The sequence below is a fragment of the Crassostrea angulata genome, chromosome 8, assembly GCF_025612915.1.
Source record: "Crassostrea angulata isolate pt1a10 chromosome 8, ASM2561291v2, whole genome shotgun sequence".
Lineage (NCBI taxonomy): Eukaryota > Metazoa > Mollusca > Bivalvia > Ostreida > Ostreidae > Magallana > Magallana angulata.
This window is the reverse complement of record NC_069118.1, coordinates 14,011,466-14,034,211: the sequence shown is the minus strand read 5'-3', so window position 1 is coordinate 14,034,211 and position 22,746 is coordinate 14,011,466. Positions and strand designations below refer to the sequence as shown.

Sequence of the window (22,746 nt, the reverse complement as noted above, 5' to 3'; positions counted from 1 at the left end):
TTTTCAAGTTCCAAGTTCATTTATTTCGAATTGTAATTTACAGTGTTAGGGTACCTTTTATATGTATAAACAAAAATATTTGTTTCACCGTATTTCATAATCGACGCAAATTATAACGTGTACATAGCTTTCAGATGTTCAAAACAAGTAACAATATATTTTCATTTTCATTTTATAAAATATATTTATATTTTCATTTTCTTCGGGTAATTCTCTTCACATCATTTTGTAGAGATCCTTCCACTCTCCCAAAAATATCTACGGCAGTCTCAAATTCAGTGCTAATGATAATATAGAATTATAAACAGGACTCAAATCATCACAGTAATGCTTTATTTTTCAAAGGAATCGATACAATTGACCAACACTTTTGTTACAAAAGGTATATATTTATTAGAAACGAATTCATTAAGGCTAGATGATAAAATATTCAAAAAGCAATCGTGTGTTACAAACAATTAACAAGTCTGTTATTCAGCTGGGAATCACTTTGGAACAATCATAAATTTCTAATATACAAACTACTCTTAGTTATAAATAAAAAAAATGTAAGAAAGTATTTTTGAAAAAACACTCTACATAATACCTGATGATATAAATATAAACATAAAAATATTCAAAAACATTTGATTTTTTTTTTAAATACTTGGGTTATAATAATGCTTTGACACTTTAAAAAATCTGAAAAGTTCATTTAATCGTTGACCACAAATTAAGTGCAATAGAAGCCACCATCGTGTTTCCTGGAGTATCCACCATTAGTACCAGCGCTGTGGGGGCTCTCTGGTGACAGGGAATGAAAGAAAGGAATAGAAAAGATAGATAAAGATTGAGAGAAGAAGAAAAGTTGATCTCTTGTTTTATGCTGGTCTGTTGTAATTTCATTGGTTAAGTTATTTACTTATAGTTGTAATCTGTCTTAATCCTGTATGTGAATATCTTTATTATTGCATGAAATGTACAGTACATGTATACATGTATATATTTTCTTCAGTATTCCTAATCCTATTAGATGGAAGTTGTTTTAATATTTCCATTTTACAACAAAATTGTAATAGCAGTTCCAACTCCCCCTTTAAAAAACCTATACATAATAAATAAAACAATATTGTAAGAAATGTGTGACACTTAATACTTAGCTCCACAGTGTAAACAGTAAAGGGTTTCGAAGAAATTTTAAAGAGTTCAAATCTGCATCAAGGAGAGCATGTTATAAACACAGAGGTTAATGTCCTCTCCAGGTGTTCTTATGCAATACATGTATTGTCATTCTGTGTGTGCATTTGTTGATGCAAGATACATGTAATGAGATTAATTAATTAGACTGGTTAATGAGTCTAAGAGGAGAAGAAGCCTCCGTCTGGTTTTCTAGAGTAACCTCTGTTGGTTGTTTGTGTGTGGTGACCCTCTGGAAATTAACAAATCAAAATTAACAAAATCACATTGATAGTAAAACAATATACCACTTAGCGATGATTTTGAGTTCAATGTCAGGGAAAGTTTGTATAAATACAGATTATAACTCTTGAACATAGGAATTTTAACATCTTGAATACCATGAGTATAAACACTTAAATGAGTTGGAAATTAGTTTTTAATGTATTTCAATCGTATAAATGTTATAGCTTTTTCATCTTAGTAACTTAAAAAAGCAATTTTGGAATTTGTTTAAAAAATAATTGAAAAAAATAATTATATAAAACAGATTATTTGAGTGTTTTTTTTTTACTGTTTTCAAACTATAACACTTAATGCCCACTGCAGCTGTACTTTTAATAGAAAATTGGATTTTTAAAAATGTTATCATACATCTGTACTGTTTTATGATTAAAAAAAAAATAATATGCAGATAACGATACGAGGACAACTTTCTTATCAATTTATTCATAAAAGAAAAACCCTCTCTCATTTTAAAATAATTTTATATCATAAAATTCTACTTATTAAACTCTCCAGTCTACAAATATGAACTTATCCCATGTTTTCTATTACAAAAAAGCTGAATAATAATTAATGCTATACTTGGGAACCATACTGGCAAAATTTGTTTCGATTTTAATATATGAAAAAAAAACACCCAAGACGATACCTTTAGGAAGATTACACTTTAAAATTCATCTGCCTGAGGGTCAGACAACAATGACAAATGATATGCTTTAATTTTGACAATATGGGGGTACATACCAATGGCGTTTTCAATAGAGTGAATGCTGTCTTTCTTTTTCTGCTCTATGACAGAGAGGGGATGGTTCAGGTACGGTTTTGGCACGATGACTTCTACCTCACGGTTTTTAAGAACTCGTCTAAAATGAAAACAAAAGATGTTAACTTTGCACATATATACTTAAGGTTTAATTCTTATTGAGATAGGTAATTTGCTATGTAGTATAACCATAAATAAATAACCAACATAATTATCAATCTTTTTATGGAAAGAAATCACAGATGCTTTGTAATTTTGTATAAGTAAAAAATTCAATTCAAAAATTTAACAGTCAATTTGAAAAAAAATGCAGTAAATTTATTTATTAATACATGTAACTTTGTTGGCATCAGTTTCTTGGATTTCATTTTCAATCTAGCTGATACATGAATTCTAGGAAAAAAGATATATTTATTTGTTATGGTTGCAAGTTTCTTTGTTTAACGTTTGATTTTGACTGGATCCACTCAACAACTATGAAAATCTATGAAAAATGGTTACTTAAGGAAAAAATTGATAAATTGACAGTATCTAAAGGCAATGCATAATTAATGATATCTTATTCAATGTGTAGGAATACATTACCCATGACTATCACCAGCTGTTTCCGGTTGAGTAAGTGTTTCATTCTTGGCTCTCAGGAATTCATCATGGTGATCGTACTTTGACTTAAGTATAAAATCTAAGCTATCCCGTGGGGCTTTAGGGTCCATGTGATAGATTTCTCTACGAGAGGAAGCTAGTGTACAGGTTCCGTTCAACCTGTTCCAGGGATCTTCCTTTTGAGCCAGATGAACCGGTTTGTCATATGCTTGTTGCTGTAGAAATATAACACACAAATTAAGTTAAACAATTGGCTTCTACATATTTCTAAATGCTTTTAACTTTCACTTAGGGTTCTCTGAATTTGAAACACAGGGTATTGTGTAGGAAAAGCAATTTTAAAAAAGTAAGTACCTCGGAGTAATTTCCTCAGAAATACTTTTTTAACGATGCTTTTTTTTTCTACAAAAGCCCCTGTAGTCGAAACAAAAACAATGGATTGACATAATGCCACCAATTAATTAAGCCACCAAGATTTCACATATCCCGCCAAGAAAATTAATCCTAACCATAAAATAAAAAACCTGCATTTAGGGTGAGAATGTAGTCTTATTATGCTTTTCGGTCTGCATAACGGTCACCATGCAAACATATATGAAATATTGTATGTATACATATTACATACCAACAAAACTTGCAGGCATACATGATCAATTACCATTTGTAGTTAAATATTCTTTAAAGATATCAATATGTATAAATTATTAAAACATACCTCCATATAGCTCGATCCGTAAAAGTTTTCATCATTCTGTAATTTGGGAAAGGGATAAGGGTCTCTTGTTGACTGCATCATTTTCGTCTACTGTTATTAACGCGAAAGTTCACGCTCTCGTTGATGTAACTACCATGGATACACAAAGTCTCGTACCAAACGAGAGTTCAAAGGAGTGTAAAAATAATTTTGAAAAAAAAAATTCTCCGGAAATATTTTAACAAGTACATTTCATGTCAAACGAAGAAGCAAATTTAGAAAAAAATGATAAGAAAAAAATATATTTTTCGAAGAAAACTGGTTCTCTTTTGTTTACACTTTTGCGCATGTCATCAGGTTGTGTTCCGGTTCAGCAGATGCTGAATGTTGAGAAAATGCATGTGCACTGAAAGCCATTGTGGTTTATTGTACTACGTTTGGATATAAATGACAAACTCTCCACACAGAATGTCTCGACTACTCTGTGTTGCATTGATGATAATTTGTGTCACGAAACTAAATACTGAGGCTACCACAACTGTGACCAGCTGTTCTAAGGTTTGTAACTAGACGAGATTCAGACATTATTTTGAATTAAAAAACTTAAGAAACCCCAAAACAAGGCTAAACCAAGTTTGTGATAATCGATCATGTAAATTGAAAAAAGTGTGTTTCATTAGAGATGTACAATATTGTTTGACATGTCACCAGAAAAAGATTGCTCTGATGGCTTGATTCAAAATAATTTGAAATTTAATGTGGAGACTTTTGATACCCAATAATAAATAATTTAAATAGGATAATTGTTCCAAATACCAGGTCCAGTATAATCACTATAGATTTAACTTGAATGGAGTCAAGTAAAGTCGTACCCAAACGGACTCCTACCCAAACAGAGTAATAATCCATTGGTTAATCCATCCGGTGGTTAAAACAATAATACTTGGGTTGTAAATGTAAATGATAATCTGATAAGGTTAGGTTTTGATATAATTACAATAATTAAGACAGTATAATCAAATCAAAATGTAAATGACAAAAACAATGGTGGAGTTTAGCCACGAAAAAGAAATGTCAGAAGATCGGGTTTTTTGACTGATTCTGTGAAAAAAAAAGATTGCCCCGAAAAAGAACAGGGTGGCCGTATTCAAAACAAATGTATATCTTGGCGACCAATATCACTGATGGATGTTGAAAAAAGTCATGTGATGCTAAACATAAACTTAAAACCGTTCTGGATCATGTAATCTTTGTTTTTGCTGCACACTCAAATTACATTTTTTGTCTGCATTCTGGTGCAGATGAATGCACATAAACTTGGCTATGATCATCTTCCCAATATTTTTATTTTATAAAAAATACTTAAAAGAAATTAATAGTTTCTGCACACCGCATAATTCTACAAGTTGTACAAAACATGTAGAATCAAAAAAGTACATTAAGTCAATAAAGTTGCAAATAGACTTTTGTAAAAATTGTCAGAAATCATGTCTGTTGCTGTGTTTGAGAATACTGTGGACATTTTATAATGATGTAAATGACCAATAACCACTATAATGGCGGCTGTAAGCTGAAGGTCATATTTGTCTTTAATGTCTGTATCATGCACTTTAGTACTAAGCTGTCTTGACTAAATTAATTGATCAGCTTTGTTACAGCAGCACCTGTTACCATAGAGTAAACAGCTGCTAGTAGCTGTTATTGTTTAATGATTCCCTATCATTGCTGAATGAATCCCAACCCAGACTATTGAAAAAATAGATTGTGTTACAAAACTTTGTTCAAAAGGTTGCTACCCACAAGTGCGCATTTTTGTTTTTGAATTGTAAATTCGCTGAAAAGCCTGAAATAATTGAAGTGAATGATTATTACCAGTATCTGCATATCTTGAAACTACCATGTTCATACAAAGATAAATAGTTTTGTTGTTGACGGATGACTGGCATTGATAAATGTACATGCAGTGCTCAAAATGCTGGTCAAAATGTTTTCAGTTTGAAATGCCTGCCAGATACACTCTAGTAACACATGAAACACTGTTTAATGCCTATTTAGTATCCCATTTTTTGTACCCAGGCCCTTTTCACTGTTTAGATTTAAATGGCAAACTGCCATTAAAGTTACACCAATGTCTGCAGCACTTTTTATTTCTGTCTGAATTGGAAAAATTCATACATTAAAATGTATTGGGTTTAATTCTATTCAGATATATGAAGAATCCGGGTGGTTTCGCTCCGATCACTTGTTCGCGCTGAGTGGTTTCGCTCTGAATACATGTTCACCCCGGGTGGATTCGCCCGGATAGTACTACAATAAACACTGCTTGTTGCTTTTGTTTTTAAATACATAATTTAAATTATTTATATCTATACATAAGTGGTAAATGAAATGTTTTAGAAGGAAATTTAGTTTAATAAGACTAATTTTATACATATGCACGAACATCGCCTGAGCAGTTTAATTAGTCGGCAATTAATCCACCATCAATGAAACCGTTAAATAAATAGCTTTCACTGCGATCTAATTTGGAGAACTAAATGATGAGTATCTCAAGAATTCGTTAGCACGTTTGGAACCAGTATTCTGAAAGAGTATAGCAAAGAAATGGTTCGTGAATGCTGCCTCTACTGCCATAAGTTGATGAGTAACTAAAATATAATGCATTATATGATAGATAATAAAATGAATTAAATAATGCCCAAAATTCCATAAGATGTTCGCATATACATCCTAAATTAATGTAATTATTAAATATATTTTCAATCGGACTTTGAATATTTCCTATTGTGCAAGCTATATAATATTTTTTTATGTCCATTTAGCCAATGCATATATATTATCAATGTCATATTTTGTATACTGTTTATAATGACGGAAAATTGGCTAAAAATGCCTTCACTTCACAAATGTTTATAAAATGCATTAATTAAGACAGCTCGATTAGGTGAAATCACGATAATTTTAAATTATTTCATAAAACACAACGTTAGCAATGATTTGGGGTTTGCTTAGATCGATAATTACAGGTAATCCTTGATCGTTAATAATATTTATATAATATATTGAAAAGGGGCGAAACCTCTCAGCGCGAACAAGCGATCGGAGCGAAACCACTCGTTACCTATATGAATTGTTGTCTTGTTTGAACACGGAAAGTAAAATTGATATATGAAAAATGAGAACGATATGCCCAGTTTTTTAAGCAATCTTTAATGTGCTTTCAAAGATCTTTAACCTTTCGTGATGGTGAATTGACATTTAAATATCTAATTACAAAAATTCAAACATTGAGAACTCAATTGTGTAATGTACAGGTAATTGATTTAATTATGCCACTATAATGAAGACTCTAGAAGGTGCTATGGAAGTTTGAGAATCATTTTACAGTAAAAATGGGAGAGTATGGACAATATTGAATGTGTGATGATTAAATTAGGCAAGAGACTTTAAGTTATTATGATGTGAAATGGGTGTCCCAATGTTGCTGTTAATTCTGTGTTTATGAAGACCCAGCCTTAACTGTTATGGTTTTAGACGCAATTTTGATAAAGAAATCAATAAAGGATATAAACTCGTGGGACCAATGTAAACAAAGGATGTTCTTATCATTCATTCAAAGTACATGCACACCAAGAAAGGCAAAATCCATAGAAAAAAATGTTTTGAAGTAAAAAAGCAACATACTGTTATATCATGATTTTATGGTCAAGAAAGACAATGGACTTAATATTCAATAGATACAACATTGTAACACAGGAAAGCATATTAAAAACAACATCGTTAACACAGGAAAGCATAAAAATCTCATGATTCCAATGGATATTTGTAATTTGATTTAAGATTCTTTATATATAGTCTATATATGTATATATACTGATGGTCAGACTGGACCATCAGTTGGACATATAATTTAAAAAAACCCACCAAAATTACAAAAATCTGGAAAATTATAAAGACAAAAATTGCTATTGAATATCCATTCATACATGTAGATGGATTAAATACATGATCTAACAATGCATGTTTACACTTTTGTCCTCATTATAGACTTATTGTTCAATCCTCTCCACATGGTTCAGTGAGTGAGAATGTCTCGGGGATCTACGAGATGTGATCGGGAGATTGCTGTCGAGTACATGTACATCTCACTGACAACCTTACAGTGGTGTTAAATCTCTATTTCATGCTTCAATTAACACTACTGAATTAAGTGATGGTAGTTAGGAGTAATGTTAGGGAAGTCATGTATGAACATATAGGATGATGTCAATCAGATTGAAACAAACTAATAACATGATACAAGGACTTGATAAGATACAAATAAAACCAATAATTATGCCAGGCCCTTGCATTAGTAGCCTGCATGATTCGATCTGCATTAGCATTTGTTGTTAATGGCCCTATAGATGTTGTTCTTGAATCTATGTTTTTTTTTCAAAGTACCCCAGTATATGGCAGGAATATTTGTAAATATTAGATGCCCTAATAAACAGCAATCAATTCATGATTATAAGAATAATAGAGCTATCGATTCTCATCTGTTTTCACCAGCATATATGTATGGGAATGTTGCCATTCTTTTCTTTATTGATTATGATTACTGGTAGTCGTATTGCATTGCATGCACAATTCAACTGATATTGTTAACATTAAAAAAACCCCAATGGAATCTATTATAAGCATTAGTCTAGAACATGTACCTAATAGCTTACTGCTAGTTGAAAAACCGTGAAAAGTAGAAATAAAATTCTTGAATTGTGTACTGGCATTATAGACACAATGCTAATCTGTATTTGATGCCAAAAACTGAATACTAGTTTTGTAAATGTGTGAATCCCCAAAAAGGTCTGTAAATAATGTACACCTGCTTTTTTCACATTGTTAGGGATATTCAGTGATGGCCCCAAAATGAAACTAGTATCCTGGCCAGGTACACATTTAACCGGTACCATAATAATACAGCATGTTTTAGTTTAACGATATACCTGGTACACATTTTGTTGAAGGTCCATTAAAAGGACATCTTTATGAGTTGCGATAGTGATTTTTTTGTATTGAGTGTTAGTTTAAAGACCAAAAAATAAAGAAAAAAAACCTGAAAAAAAAATGTCGCCAGATTTAAAAAAAAAATTAGTGTAATTCTTGAGAATTTAAATTATGGTAAATGGAATCAATGGGAAGAAAGCGGCACATCTTTTAACCCCAAGGAACCCCAAGGAACCCCAAGGAAACCCCAAGGAACCCCAAGGAAACCCCAAGGAACCCCAAGGATACCCCAATAACAGAAATGAATAACTATTGATACCCAAGGGGGTCTCATTAGAGTGCAAGGGTCACCCCTTACCCTTGGTACCCCAATTATACCCCAAGGAACCCCAAAGATAACCTAATAATACAGATTTAAAACTCCTGATACACCATAGGAATCCCAAGGAACCTCAAGGATACCCTAATGATACAAATTTTAAACTCGTGGTACCCCTGGGGACTCACTGGTATTCCAGACACACCTCTAAGAACCACAGGGAACCCCTGGGATATCCCAAGGAACTCCAAGAATACCCTAATAATACAGAATCATAACTCTTGATACTCCACAGAACCCCAAGGATACCCTAATAATACAAATTTAAAACTCTTATTAACCCTGAGGACTCATTGGTATTCCAGATACACCTCTAGGAATCCCAGGGAACCCCATGGATATCCCAAGGAACTACCCTGATAATACAGAATCATAACTCTTAATACTCCATAGAACCCCAAGGATACCCTAATACATTGTAATACAAATGTAAAACTTTTGATAACCCTGGGGACTCATTGGTATTCCAGATACACCTCTAGGAATCCCAGGGAACCCCAGGGATATCCCAAGGAACTCCAAGAATACCCTAATAATACAGAATCATAAATCTTGATACTCCATAGAACCCCAAGGATACCGTAATACGCTGCAATACAAATCTAAAACTCTGGATAACCCTGGGGACTCATTGGTATTCCAGATACACCTCTAAGAATCCCAGGGAACCCCAGGGATATCCCAAGGAACTCCAAGAATACCCTAAAAATACAGATTCATAACTCTTGATACACCACAGAACCCCAAGGATACCTCAAGGAACTTAAAGGATAACTTAATAATACAAATTTAAATTCTTGATACCCGTAGGGACTCATTGGTATCTCAGACAAAACCCACGGATACCCCAAGGAACTTTAGGGATATTCTTATACATGTATTGGTTATATAAATTTTATAACTCTTGATATCCTTTGGAACTCCAAGGATACACTATATCTCTTGATACTTTAAGTTTTGGGTCTCTTTGATATCCTAGACAAATCACAAGGTATCCCAGGAAACCCCATGGGTACCCCAAGAAACCTAAAGGATACCCTAATAGTACTCTAATAGTAATAATACAGATACCCCATTGTTATCCCTGACACACCCTATGGATACCTCAAGGAACTCCAAGGATACCCAGTAATATAGCTTTTGATACCCAAATGAACCCCAAGGATACCCTAATAACACAATTTTATATATCTGGATACACCCTCGGGGCTTTTTGATATCCCAGACACCATTAGGTATCCCACGGAACCCCATGGATACCCCAAGGAACTTAAAGGATACCCTTATAATACAGATTCATAAAACTTGATACCCCATAGAACCCAATGGAACCCCAAGGATATAGCCTAATAATTCAAATTAAAAATTCTTGATACCACTTGGGACTCATTGGTATCCCAGACACGCCTCTAAAAACCGCTATATACCCTAGGGAACCCCACAGAAGTCCCAAGGAACTCCAAAAGATATCCTAATCATACAGATTTATAACTCTTGATACACCATACAACCCCAAGGATACCCTAATATGTAATACTTTAAAACACATTTGGTCTAGCCGAAAAATTTTTGTCTATAAATTTGTTTCGGACTTGTGATATTGCATCACATTCTAAAATATAATGAAATTCATCGGCTATACGTTTTTTGTAACAGAGAGGACAAAATCTTTCATTTAATGGGATAATATACCTTCCCATCTTCCCACTTCAACTGGTAGATGGTGATTTGAAGTACGAAAGAACTATATTTATGATATGAGTTAAATTTGGCCCCCATTATTCGCAATTTTTTAAAGTGTTTCAGGTACAATAATATGTTATGTTTAATTTTAGAAGAGTTGATGTAAAATTTATTTTTCACCTATTTATTTGATTTTTTTTTGCACTCACTGGCAGAAAATGATGTCAGAAGTGACGCTATTTCTATATTTCAATCAAAATCAGTCCAAAATTTACATTTTTCTTATCTTTTTATGAATGGGAAATATAGAGGGCATGCTTGAACAGGGAAAATTTTTTTGTCACTTATTAGCCTTGGCTAGATACATCTCTGATTAAAATATTTTGTTTGTTCAAGCATGCTTTCTATTTTTTCTGAAAGAAAAACTGCTTGAAAACAAGCTGTTTTATGCTAAAAATGCAAAAATGGCAGGAAAAGGTTGTCTTTACGATGTCATATTTCTAAATTCTGGGACATGATAGAACAAACCCTTTTTAATTATGAAAATTTACTTCTATTACAAGTATCTAATTAATTTTTTAAACTTTATATTAAACATAATCTCAAAAAACTGCCTGTGATTTTTTTTTATTAAAAATTTGCTTAAGGTCAATAATTGAACAGACTATAATTTACCTGTAATTAATTTCCTTTGTTCTTTGAAACCCTTACCTGAGCACCATTCCCACTTAGCTAAAATCAGTCACCCATAAAAATTTCAGAATTATAGCAAAGTGGGAAGACACCCAAAATTCACAAGGGTTGTCTACCAATAAACAAGGAGATGTAGGTGTAGGTAAATATATTGCAACAGTGATGGTGAAGCCATTGTGTTTACATGTAAAGGGTTATGTTGGCCCTTTAATCCCTGTCCAAGAGCTACCACCAATATACAACGGGTGTCTACCTGCAATTAACAGGTATTTTGGTGCCTCTCAGGTGAACATTCTGCGCGCTAATGGGTCAATCCATTGTGTTGTACCCACGAAGGGGAGATAGCCCCACTCCACACTTCCATGATCACTTCTTGTCTTTTCTCAAAAGTACTCCACTAAGGGTAACACCCCCTATGTCAATAGTAAAACAAGTTTGGGTCTTTGTAACTGAACAATATCTTTCCCCACTTCATTTGAAAATTTCACCGAAGAAACATTGTCATATTAAGTGTTCATATGAATGGTTCACCGGAAGAATTGCAGACTTCCTTGTGGTGACATGAAATTTAGTGCCCTATTTTCATGAATTTGATATAATTTGTTACTGATTCAATATTGGCTGATCATCAGTTGGTAAGAGACAACAAATTCTGCCGATTAACGGTACTCGATTATGATTTTCAACCGATTTGACAACATTAATTGTTAAATTCATCCAAAGTGAACAGATATTTTAAGTCAGGAGAAACATTATTTTTATCATACCAGTATGTATTGGGGTATCACAAGTGTTCCTTGGGTTGCCCAGATGTTTTTATGATATTCCATTGAGTAATTGGGTATTAATTAGTAATATGTTTTACAGTACAACCATTGGGGTGGTTATTAAATTTTATCAATTGGGTACCTTGCAATTGGGGTTCCTACAGGTATCCTTGGGGTACCAATAGTTGACCTTTGGACTCCAATGAGTATCCTGGGGTATCAATAGTTATCAATTTTTATAATTGGGGTATCCTTGGGGTATCAGGAGTGACCCGTTGATTTTTAATGAGACCAGCCTTGGTCATCAAATTTACTTTCCAACATTGAGGTATCTATGGGGTTCTCAAGGGTATCCTTTGGGTTTTCATTGGTATACTTGGGATTCATTTGGGTTCTTTGGGGTACTTATCACTTTAAATACATATGTATAACAGTAATATATTTACAAATTAATGTATCTGATGATATTTTTTTTTATTTAATTGTTTTAATGAAAAATCAACAAAATGACAATAATCCCACCCTTTGCAGTAAATGGAAATACCGGTAGCCAAGCAATGCTCTTCTGTTGATAAAACTTTGAATATCTTTCTAATAAGATCGAGTCTTAACAGATGCAGTTAGTTGTTTCAAATTTTCCTCACTTTCTGCTATGGTTCAATGGAACTCCATATCAGAAAATTGATCCCATAGGACTTTATATATGATTTTCTTTGACAGGCTTGTTAAATTTAATAAACTCCCAAAACATTACCATAATTACCATACTATGTAAAAATATGTAAGAAAGAAAATTATTATTACAAACAATTTTAAAATTGCGGAAACACTACAATCATATCACGACAGTAATTTTAAATCTAATTTAAATTACATTCCCTATAGGGTCACTTCATCAACTTGCATGACTAATAAATTTAAACAACTTCTAAAAATAGTTCACTTCTTCATTCTAATAATGATATTATTTATTTCCTTTTAAATTAGCCCCAAAGCCACTGCCCATTTTACAGATTATCAATTTTCCACACACACATGCTCCATCTAAACCATGGCTCAGATAATGGCCCCCTTGGGACAAATGAATTCAGCCAGCTCCTAAGAATTTATCATTGACAAACAAAAAATCTGCATTGTCAGTTGATAGAATACTTATAAAAGATAAATTTAGTTAACGCATAAAGACAAAAAACCTCCATTTGAATGTATTTATATAAATATATTTTATGTTCTAATTCGAACTATCTCAAACGAACATAAAATATTTACAACCTTATTCAATCATAACATCACTGATTATGGGTAAGTGCTCCAAGACTAGCGCATTTATTCAATAAAATACATAGATACCGCGTTAATATATGGGTATAGTCCACTAATGCATTTTCCATAGGCGGTAATGTTAACGTTATGGTTCATAGCTCCGGCCCTAATTTTCGTTCAGCAACGAGGGACCTCTTGAATGAAAGCTCATCAAATTGTCTCTTTCCTGTTAAAATTTCGTGGTTTGAAGTCAGATTCGTTTTCCGACAAAATGCGTCTGTATTGAAAAACTCTGAAAATGAAAGTAAAAGTAGGGAATTTCTCAGTTTTGGAAAGGGTGTACATCAAACAATTTCAATTCTTTTCTTCAAATGATAATTCAATTTTGACACTTGTTTTAAAAATTGCAAATCCTCTTTTCTGACATGTGTCAACCATTCTGATTTAAAATGTCCCAATAAATGTATATACACTCTGCAAGTATAGGGACTATTTTGCTTAAAGGCACTTCTTTGTTGTCCTACCGATTCTAAAAATAGTTGGAGGGATATACCCAATATAAAACAGTCATTGTGGTTATTTACAATTCTTTGCTTATATATTCACTCTAGACACAATTAAGAACCATGATTCCAAATTTGGAAAAATTCAATACATAACTATGGATTTTGCAGCATTGATACACATGCATGAAATTTGAAGAAACAGTCCAGTCATAATTTACCTAAACAGCATATAGTTCATTGGCACTCAATGCTCTTCAAATTGCATAAATTGAGGAAACTTTAATCTCAAGGATTAAAATACATGTAAAACATAAACATTCAATAGTTTACCAAATTTATTTTGTTCATATTCTTATGAAAAAGCTCAATTATGTCTGATTTTATAAAATTGTTGTCGTAAAAATCATGAGTTTTTCTTTAGTAACAAAAAAGAATTGTTTTCAAACACCACAAAAAAGGTAAAATAGAAAAGTATAGGAATTTCCCTATCCATCAAGGTATTACATGTAGGTATTGGTTTATAAATAATAAAGTTATATGACTCTATAATGTGAGGCCCTCAATTCAGTTTTTGCTCCATTTTGATGCTAGCTTGAGATGACCTCACCTATGACGTCATAATGACGTCATAGTGATGAGTTATTTTTACTCATATAAGTGTAATATTTGCTGAACTTTTATTTAAGCCTAATTTCGGAACAAATGCACCATGACTTAACTCATTAAATATATGTCATAGGGAAAAGAAACTTGCTAATAAGGATTTTTTCTTTTACTCTTGTATATTGTTAGCATGGTAACAAATTTAACAAACATTATCAAAAGACATATCCTGTGGAAGAGAGTCTACATTTAACTATACTCTGTCCCAAGATATTTTGGATTCACGTTTGGACGATTTTTAATAAAAATACACTTACCTGTGAAAGAAGTGCAATTGAAATAGTTGAAAGGGATATTTTCCAAGATAATTTCATTGACACATTATCATCTTTCACTCGGAAAAATTCACAGGAACGAAAACAGATTCCTTACGGAGATTTATAATGGGGAATGTTTACATCTTTTCTCCATTCGGAATACACTCGGAATACATCGCGCAATATTTCAACGTTATCATCCGGGCTTGCTGCAATGCAAAATCTCCGTAGACATCACATTTTTTAGCATTGTATTGAAACCTGATAAGCTAACAGGGGCGTTTTGACTGAGAAATCTTGGAAATTTTTCATACTTTTGAATGAACATCGTTTGGATCCTGAGGTATTTATAAATATCAAACAATTAAGCCAAACGTGAATCCAAAATATCTTGGGACAGAGTATAAAGTTCAAAATCCAAAAGAACAAGAAATACCCACAAAGTCTGTGAAATATGTATAATCAATGTAAAGTTTCCCAGTATCTATAATATTCTAAATTATCTGCATGTAAAATACTGGCCATGCAGGGTATATAGTTTTTATAGGTTCCTTCTTTTAAACTTGGATGAGTGAAGTTACAAAAATAAATTTTACTTACATCAAGTGTGGCTCATTGTTGTGATCTATTCTTGGAACAAGACTTCCATTTCAATTTACATGTTATCTAAAATGAAATGTTTTGAATTAAATTCTACATTATCCAACACTATTCCCAACATTTGCAATTCCAAATCAAAAGCAGCCATATGTTGAGAGAGAGAGAGAGAGAGAGAGAGAGAGAGAGAGAGAGAGAGAGAGAGAGAGAGAGAGAGAGAGAGAGAGAATGAGAGAGAGAGAGAGACAGACAGACAGAGAGAATTAGAGAGAGGGGGAAAGATACACTGAAAGAGAGAACAGATAGGCAACAATAACTACATCTTCATGCACAACACATCTATACAGCCTAAAGACCAACACCCCCCCCCCCCCCCCATAACATTCAATATCAACCCCCACCCCAACATATTGATCTATTTTTAATAGTATGAATAAATAAATACTAGTAAATATCTACTTAAAATAATTACTGACAATTTCATTCAATTTTGATTATGATAAACAAAGATAGATTTTGTGGATTAAGTACTAACCAACATGGTAGGCTGCTACATGTTAAAGAGTGCATACCTACATCTTCGGTACATAGTCATGTCACATGCATGACAAATTAATTTACTCCAATTTAATGCAAATCTATCATCATAAATATAAAATTGGAACCTACCGGACTCTAATACAATTCCCTTACAATGCAAACTAATCTTAGATAGCTGGACACTGCTAGAATGAAGTATTTTTCCTCACCGGAAACTTTCTGCTTTTCTACTTTCACTTTTGCTCGCTTGAAATGATCGCACTAAAAACCTGAAGTGATATTTGGTCTCAAATTTTAAAAAAAGTCTTCTAAACTCATATATAGTTAGAAACTCACCTACATTTTCATTTTTTTTAATGTAAAAACTCAAAATAAATTACATTCAAGTTAAAATCACAAATTCTTTAATTTAAATTGGTTTTTTGAAAATCCCGGGGGGGGGGGGGGGGGGGTGTTGTGATGGATATTTTCTTGGAAAATATGCTATTAAAATGATTTAACTTGTTGAACTTGTTGGAAATTTAGTTTATTCACATAAATGAGAAAATGTACAAAAGAAAAATGCATGTTTATCATAATAATTGCAAATAAACAAGAAATATGCCTTACCAGCATGGAGCTCAATATGGGTATAGTCCACTAATGCATTTTCCATAGGCGGTAATGTTAACGTTATGGTTCATAGCTCCGGCCCTAATTTTCATTCAGCAACGAGGGACCTCTTGAATGAAAGCTCATCAAATTGTCTCTTTCCTGTTAAAATTTCGTGGTTTGAAGTCAGATTCGTTTTCCGACAAAATGCGTCTGTATTGAAAAACTCTGAAAATGAAAGTAAAAGTAGGGAATTTCTCAGTTTTGGAAAGGGTGTACATCAAACAATTTCAATTCTTTTCTTCAAATGATAATTCAATTTTGACACTTGTTTTAAAAATTGCAAATCCTCTTTTCTGACATGTGTCAACCATTCTGATTTAAAATGTCCCAATAAATGTATATACACTCTGCAAGTATAGGGACTATTTTGCTTAAAGGCACTTCTTTGTTGTCCTACCGATTCTAAAAATAGTTGGAGGGATATACCCATATGTCGAATTCTTGGGACAAAACTCATTATCTGCAACAGAAATATTATAGCATTATGCATTTTATTAATATTTTGTGCAATCAAACCCAATGCATGAATGATTATGTATAAGTGGGTGGGCGGGTGGGTGCAAAGCGTGTAAACAGCGCTAAGTCTTGAGCTCGAATAACTTCAAATCACAAAGCATACCAGTCATTCCCTAATAACTGGTCTAACCAGTATTACTACCCGTAAACCACCCCTAGTAAACAAACTATAAATAGCAAACCACGTGCTCGATAAAACGTTGTTATATCTTTCAACCTGAATTAAATATATTTAGGGTGTTTTAATGCTATAAATTAATTAATAAAATCTGTAAGGATTACCTCCCTTACTTTTCAACATCAGTGAACAAAAAATAGAATGAGGAAAATGAAAACTGTCATAAAATCATTAAATCTTGTCTGATCCTAAAAAAAATTACAGGTGCACATCTTCAGATGGTGATCAACATATGTACAAATTTTCAGACTGTTCCATGCAGTAGTAAAAAATTCTATAGGGGGGACAAAGTTGCATCTACAGAGAGACGGATAGACGGACGGATAGGGTGAAACCAATATACCCCCCTAAACTTCATTTGTGGGGGTATAGGGGTATAATGAGACTCCTGGGGTATCACTAGTTATTGATTTCTATTATTGGGGTTACTTGGGGTTCTAACGAGTATACTTGGGGTATCCTTGGGGTACTACGAGGTGACCCTTGGATTCAAATGAGACCCCTTGGGTATAAATAGTTATTAATTTCTATCACTGGGGTACCTTGGGGTGAGCCTTTGATTTGAATGAGACCCCTGGGGTATCACTGGTTAATAACTTTATCATTTGGGTTCCATGGGGTTCTTACGGGTTTCCTTGGGGTTCCTTGGGGTACCCTTGGGGTACTAAGAGGTGACCCTTGAAGTCCAATAAGACCCCTTGGGTATTAAAATTTATTAATTTTTGTCATTGGGGTTCCTTGGGGTATCCTTGAGGTTCCTTGGGGTTCCTTGGGGTTTCCTTGGGGTTCCTTGGGGTTCCTTGGGGTTAAAAGACGCACCCGGAAGAAAGCAGAACATTACCAAGTTCAGCACATAATTCGAAAATTTTAATATTTATTGTTACAGGAGGATTTGAAGTATGAGTATACAACATGTGATGATAATGGAGGTCGATGGAAAGTGGAAGTACCCATAGAACCTGGGAAATGTTCTATTACAAGTCCCAAAGCTCCTGTAAGGGGCAAAAGTTGTGGTAAGTTATCTGTTGCCAGGTCAGCTAGAACATTATTCGGAGGAGGGAGCAAAAAAGATAAAGGAGCATGAAAGATAGTGAGAAGAGAAAAAAAACGGTAAAGAATATTGGGAAAATGAGCACAGAGAGAGAGAGAGAGAGAGAGAGAGAGAGAGAGAGAGAGAGAGAGAGAGTTAGTTGTCTATACATGTACCTCTGTATATAATGTGTAACTCACATTTTTTTGTCAGAAATGTCCAGCATGGTTTTCCATTGTTTCATGTGTTTTGTTCCTAGTAATATATATTCTGTTACTAAATCAGATACTATACTGGGAACACTGTATACTGGAATATACTGGGAACACATGAATACCTTTATTCTTTACTTTTATGTAGATTTTACCTGCCAACCTGGCCAGTACCTTGACATGGAGACAGAGGAATGCAAGCCATGTGGGGCAGGGACATACTCCCTGGGGGGTGGGGAGAGGTTTGAAGAGTGGGAACAGTTGCCCTCTGGATTCAAGGTCTCTACCGAGACGTTTCAGTCCTTCTTCCAAACTGATGACCAGAATACAAATTGTAACATGTAAGTGAAATGTAAATTGAAAATCAGTAAAGCAAAACTATGTTTAATGTTAACTGATATTCAATTATCATATTTCAATTCTCAGGCATTCCATATAATTGTACAATTTTAAAAGGCAAAACATGTATTTTTGTTGAAACATTTGATATGTTTGGTAGAGAAATATATTGAAAAAAAAAACAACTTATTATTCTAATTCATAAAATTTTTACAACATTGCTGTAATCAGTATTTCTAAATCCACTGTTAGTACCGGTACATGGTGACTCTTTCTTCCTGTATGTAGGTCGATATGGACCCCCCGGGGTAACTACATCAGCTGTCTCCCCCAGGGCTGCACCTCCGCCCTCACCTACTCCGTTACTCTGGTCAGGGCCGGGTACGTCGTGTTTGAGTATCAGTTCCCCAGCAGCTCAGACACAATGTTCCATTTCATCGTAGGTTCATAGATTTAGCTACTATTTATTTGTTTTACTTAAAGCTGTCCAGTTTAATATTTTTACTAGTAAAGTATCAAATAATTTTCCATGCCAACAAATTATATTCAACGATTATGCATCACCTATTTACATTTACTCTAGCAAAATTGATCTCCTTTCAAAGATAAAAATATTTGAACTATAAATAAAAACGATTTCTGTATGTGAATGCCAAAAAAGCTCATATAAAGGCATGGGCATTCTATTGAAAGGGAGCTGTTGGATTGCTTGGGTTTAATCAGCCCATATATGCATATATTGTGAAAACAAGATAAATCTCAGAAAGATTTGTGAAAGATGTACACATTTGTTTTATATTAAAGTACTGCGAAAAGAAACTGTATGATATTGAACATATTGATATACAGTATGACTTTTTATGCCTTCTTTTGTTTCTGTTAACTTTATTAATTGCCCTTGAAAGACTGAGATATTACTGTAATATTTTTTTTGATGTGATATGATTTACAGTGAAATGATTTCTGGATTGTATTTTATAGGTACAAAACAGCCAGTGTCAGTCCTATGGTAGTAAGGGAGGATCCCAGTTCCCAGATGATACAGGGGAAGGAAAATGGGGAAAAGTCAAGGTACAGGTTTACACAGATATTGTCGTGTTCTTAATGTGAAAACTTTATTATGAGATGGCCACTTTGCATTTTTCGGTAACCGTGCATGGATTTAATTTATTTTACTTTCAAAATGTAAAATTTGCACGTAGTTTTCTAGTTATCTTGTGAAAGGGATTGGAAATAATGTTGACAAGGCTAATAGTAAAGATATTAGTAAAGATGAATAACATGTATAACTGTGTAAAAAGGAGACCAATGTTCTGCAGGAAGACAAGTTAAATTTCTTCACTTAGGTATCAGGTAAGGAACTATTATCTGCACCTTTGCTTTGTTCTCACTAAAAACTCCCTCAACATACTTATATTGTCTGGACTTGAGAAATGGACCTGCTTATGCAAAAATTTAATGAATTGCTGACCCTGATTTTTCATTTAAGTAATCTTATTAACAGTACAGAAATTGCAGAGTTCTTGGAACTGCATTTCTGAGAGCAGTATAACCTACAGTTTGACTCCCATCAGTTAGGCTTTGCTAACTGGCATACACACGAGTACCTGTTTTGTGCATGTGAATCTCTACCTCAAACTCTGTAGGCTATCATTACAAAATAAGTTTTGATTTTAACTTCATGACTTAAATCCTCATCAGCTAAGGCTACTAGCAAAGCCATGAAATGCATGTCCAGGCCTATTTATAATCCATTGTTCTTGACTTTCAGTGTAAATAAGGCTTTTCTCTTGAATAATTTAATTCATCACTATCAAGTATCAATCAACCAAACCCAGTCATAGAATGACCACCAAAGCATGCCTCTGATCACTACGTTTACTCCATAATTATCAAGTTATATCCAATGTCATTATCTTGGTTGAAGATTTCACATGGTATTATGATTATTTTGGTGTATGTTTTATGTGAAGTGTTCATTGCAGTTCTTTAATGTTGGATTGTAGGTACACCTGACCTCGGGATCCAATGTCCTAATATGGAAGGCCCTTTCTCTGGTGTCCGAGTCGTCATCAGAGAGCAACAGACGGAAACCAGTGTTAATTAGAAAGGTGGAAATTCATGGTACGCCAAGCTTAATTCGTTTCTTATTAAGCTAATTATGTAGGAGGCCAGCTTAGTTTGAACATAATTGATTGAATTTCAAAATTAGCAACTAGTTACAATGCTTGTAAAGTAGCCATTAATGCCTTTTTTCTAAGCGAATATTCTGAATTTATTTCTTATTCTGTGCAAAAATAAGCAGCAGCAGCTAAAAGTTCACACATACACTGTACACAACTGTAGTTTAATATCTGATAGAAGATTTGGAAATTTCAATAATGATGTAATTCACAAATGAAGGATGTTTTGTTATAACTGCATAGGTAGGATTAATTATTTCAACTTTATTATATAACATACCGGTACTTCCAATTTGTAGGAGTGGCTTTTACATCAGAATGCACCAAGTGTAAGAACGGGACGTTTAGCAGTGAGGGAGCGGTGTCTTGCTCTACGTGTGAGAGGAACACTTTTTCACTGAAGGGCCAGCAAAGTTGTACACAGTGTGACTCAAAGTCAGAGTACTCAGGTAGGTACTTATATAAAGGTGAATGTGACTCAAAGTCAGAGTACTCAGGTAGGTACTTATATAAAAGGTGAATGTGACTCTAAGTCAGAGTACCAGAGAAAGTACCATGTCAAAAAAGAGCTTGTAATTTTGAAAGATTAAAATGTTAGATATTGAATATTGAAACTTTGTTAATTTTAGACAAATATTTTCATTTACGAGGGTTGTTCGGAAATTATTGAGACATTTTCTCGGATTCTTTTAGTAAAAAAGATTAACTCTTGAAATTTCACCAAAACGTAAATCAGGATAGAGATTACCAATGTGAAAAGTTTCTTGTCCATGGCGTGAATAGATCATTCCTGGTAAGCTGACCAACGTGCCTTCGTCCAGTGACCCGGCGCAACCGCAAACTTTTCGCAACGTCATTTTAACGCTTCTTATTGCTCCTGTGTTTTAAACACTTTACAAACGAACGGAAATAAGAATTATTCTTTGTTTCTCATCTTTTGTTTTCATTTCAAGATGTCATCAATTACAACTTCTCTCATTCTTGTTTTTTTTTAGGGAAAAAATCAAGTTATTTTTACCCGAAAGTCTAATTACTGTGAATGTCTACTGCAGTCATTTTTTATATATTTCAGAACCGTTGACAACATTTAGTGTGTCAAAAGTACTTGATAATTAATCCCTTTGGTCTAATTCTAGTTAAACAATTAGTGAAAAAAAATATGATGTGCTGATGCCTTATATCTTGTCTTGTCATCGTATATTTTTTTAATCATTTGCGTGGCCTTAACAGGCCTTCCTCTGAGATTTCCACCAGATGGACGATTCTCAATGCACCGCCTTGACGTCAAAATTCAATGTAAAGTCGTTGTCATATTTCTATTGTTTGGTAAATATATGTGTACCATATCCATATTTCAACTTGAACATCAGTGAAACTTAATCAAAAGTTAGTCGCAAAGAATAGCAAAATGAAAATATTTAATTTGATTTCTTTTATCATAAACTGTAATTCTACGGACACTTATAAAGTAGATGTTTAAGTTGTAAAATCTCCGAGTTCATGGCTGCGCCGGGTACCCCGACCACCGACTTGTTTACCTACCGTCGTAAACAAAATATTAAATATTCTTTTAATATTACTTTGTTTTATTATTTGTTGGCGTTTCTTCAGTGTTTATGCCAATTTTCACCAAAATTCGTCGATCAGAAAAGAAAATATTGGAGTTGTCTCAATAATTTCCGAACAACCCTCGTACATTGATTAAAAAATGAAATTAAAAAACATATATTCAGAAGGTACATGTAGGAATCTGCAAAAATTCTTTGATCAAGAGGAAATGTAAATTAAAACTGATATACA

General features: G+C 33.5%; 2 protein-coding genes across 2 annotated transcripts in view; one reads left to right on the top strand and one right to left on the bottom strand.

The window, feature by feature from the left end:
- Positions 1–318: 318 nt before the first annotated feature.
- LOC128158439 (protein CFAP276-like) lies at positions 319–3,681 on the bottom strand. Its single transcript, XM_052821285.1, has 4 exons — positions 3,522–3,681; positions 2,789–3,021; positions 2,185–2,303; positions 319–1,408 (listed from the first exon to the last, which is right to left on the bottom strand). The coding sequence occupies exons 1-4, from the start codon at positions 3,600–3,602 to the stop codon at positions 1,338–1,340; spliced, it is 504 nt and encodes a 167-aa protein (XP_052677245.1). The 5' UTR covers positions 3,603–3,681; the 3' UTR covers positions 319–1,337.
- A 158-nt stretch (positions 3,682–3,839) lies between these two features.
- Positions 3,840–22,746, top strand: part of LOC128158438 (endosome/lysosome-associated apoptosis and autophagy regulator family member 2-like) — a 29,836-nt gene continuing 10,929 nt past the window's right edge. The window contains exons 1-7 of the mRNA XM_052821284.1: positions 3,840–4,058; positions 18,069–18,195; positions 18,573–18,765; positions 19,052–19,202; positions 19,745–19,834; positions 20,770–20,887; positions 21,246–21,395. Coding sequence (XP_052677244.1) covers positions 3,948–4,058; positions 18,069–18,195; positions 18,573–18,765; positions 19,052–19,202; positions 19,745–19,834; positions 20,770–20,887; positions 21,246–21,395 — 940 coding nt within the window. The 5' untranslated portion in view covers positions 3,840–3,947. The remainder of the gene's footprint in view (positions 4,059–18,068; positions 18,196–18,572; positions 18,766–19,051; positions 19,203–19,744; positions 19,835–20,769; positions 20,888–21,245; positions 21,396–22,746) is intronic.

Coding starts and splice junctions, on each gene's coding strand:
- LOC128158439 (XM_052821285.1), bottom strand. CDS start 3,602: ATGATGCAGTCAACAAGAGACCCTTATCCCTTTCCCAAATTACAGAAT. Junction 3,022..3,521: donor ACGGATCGAGCTATATGGAG/GTATGTTTTAAT, acceptor ATATTTCTACAG/CAACAAGCATATGACAAACC. Junction 1,409..2,184: donor CTCTATTGAAAACGCCATTG/GTATGTACCCCC, acceptor GTTAATTTCCAG/AGGGTCACCACACACAAACA.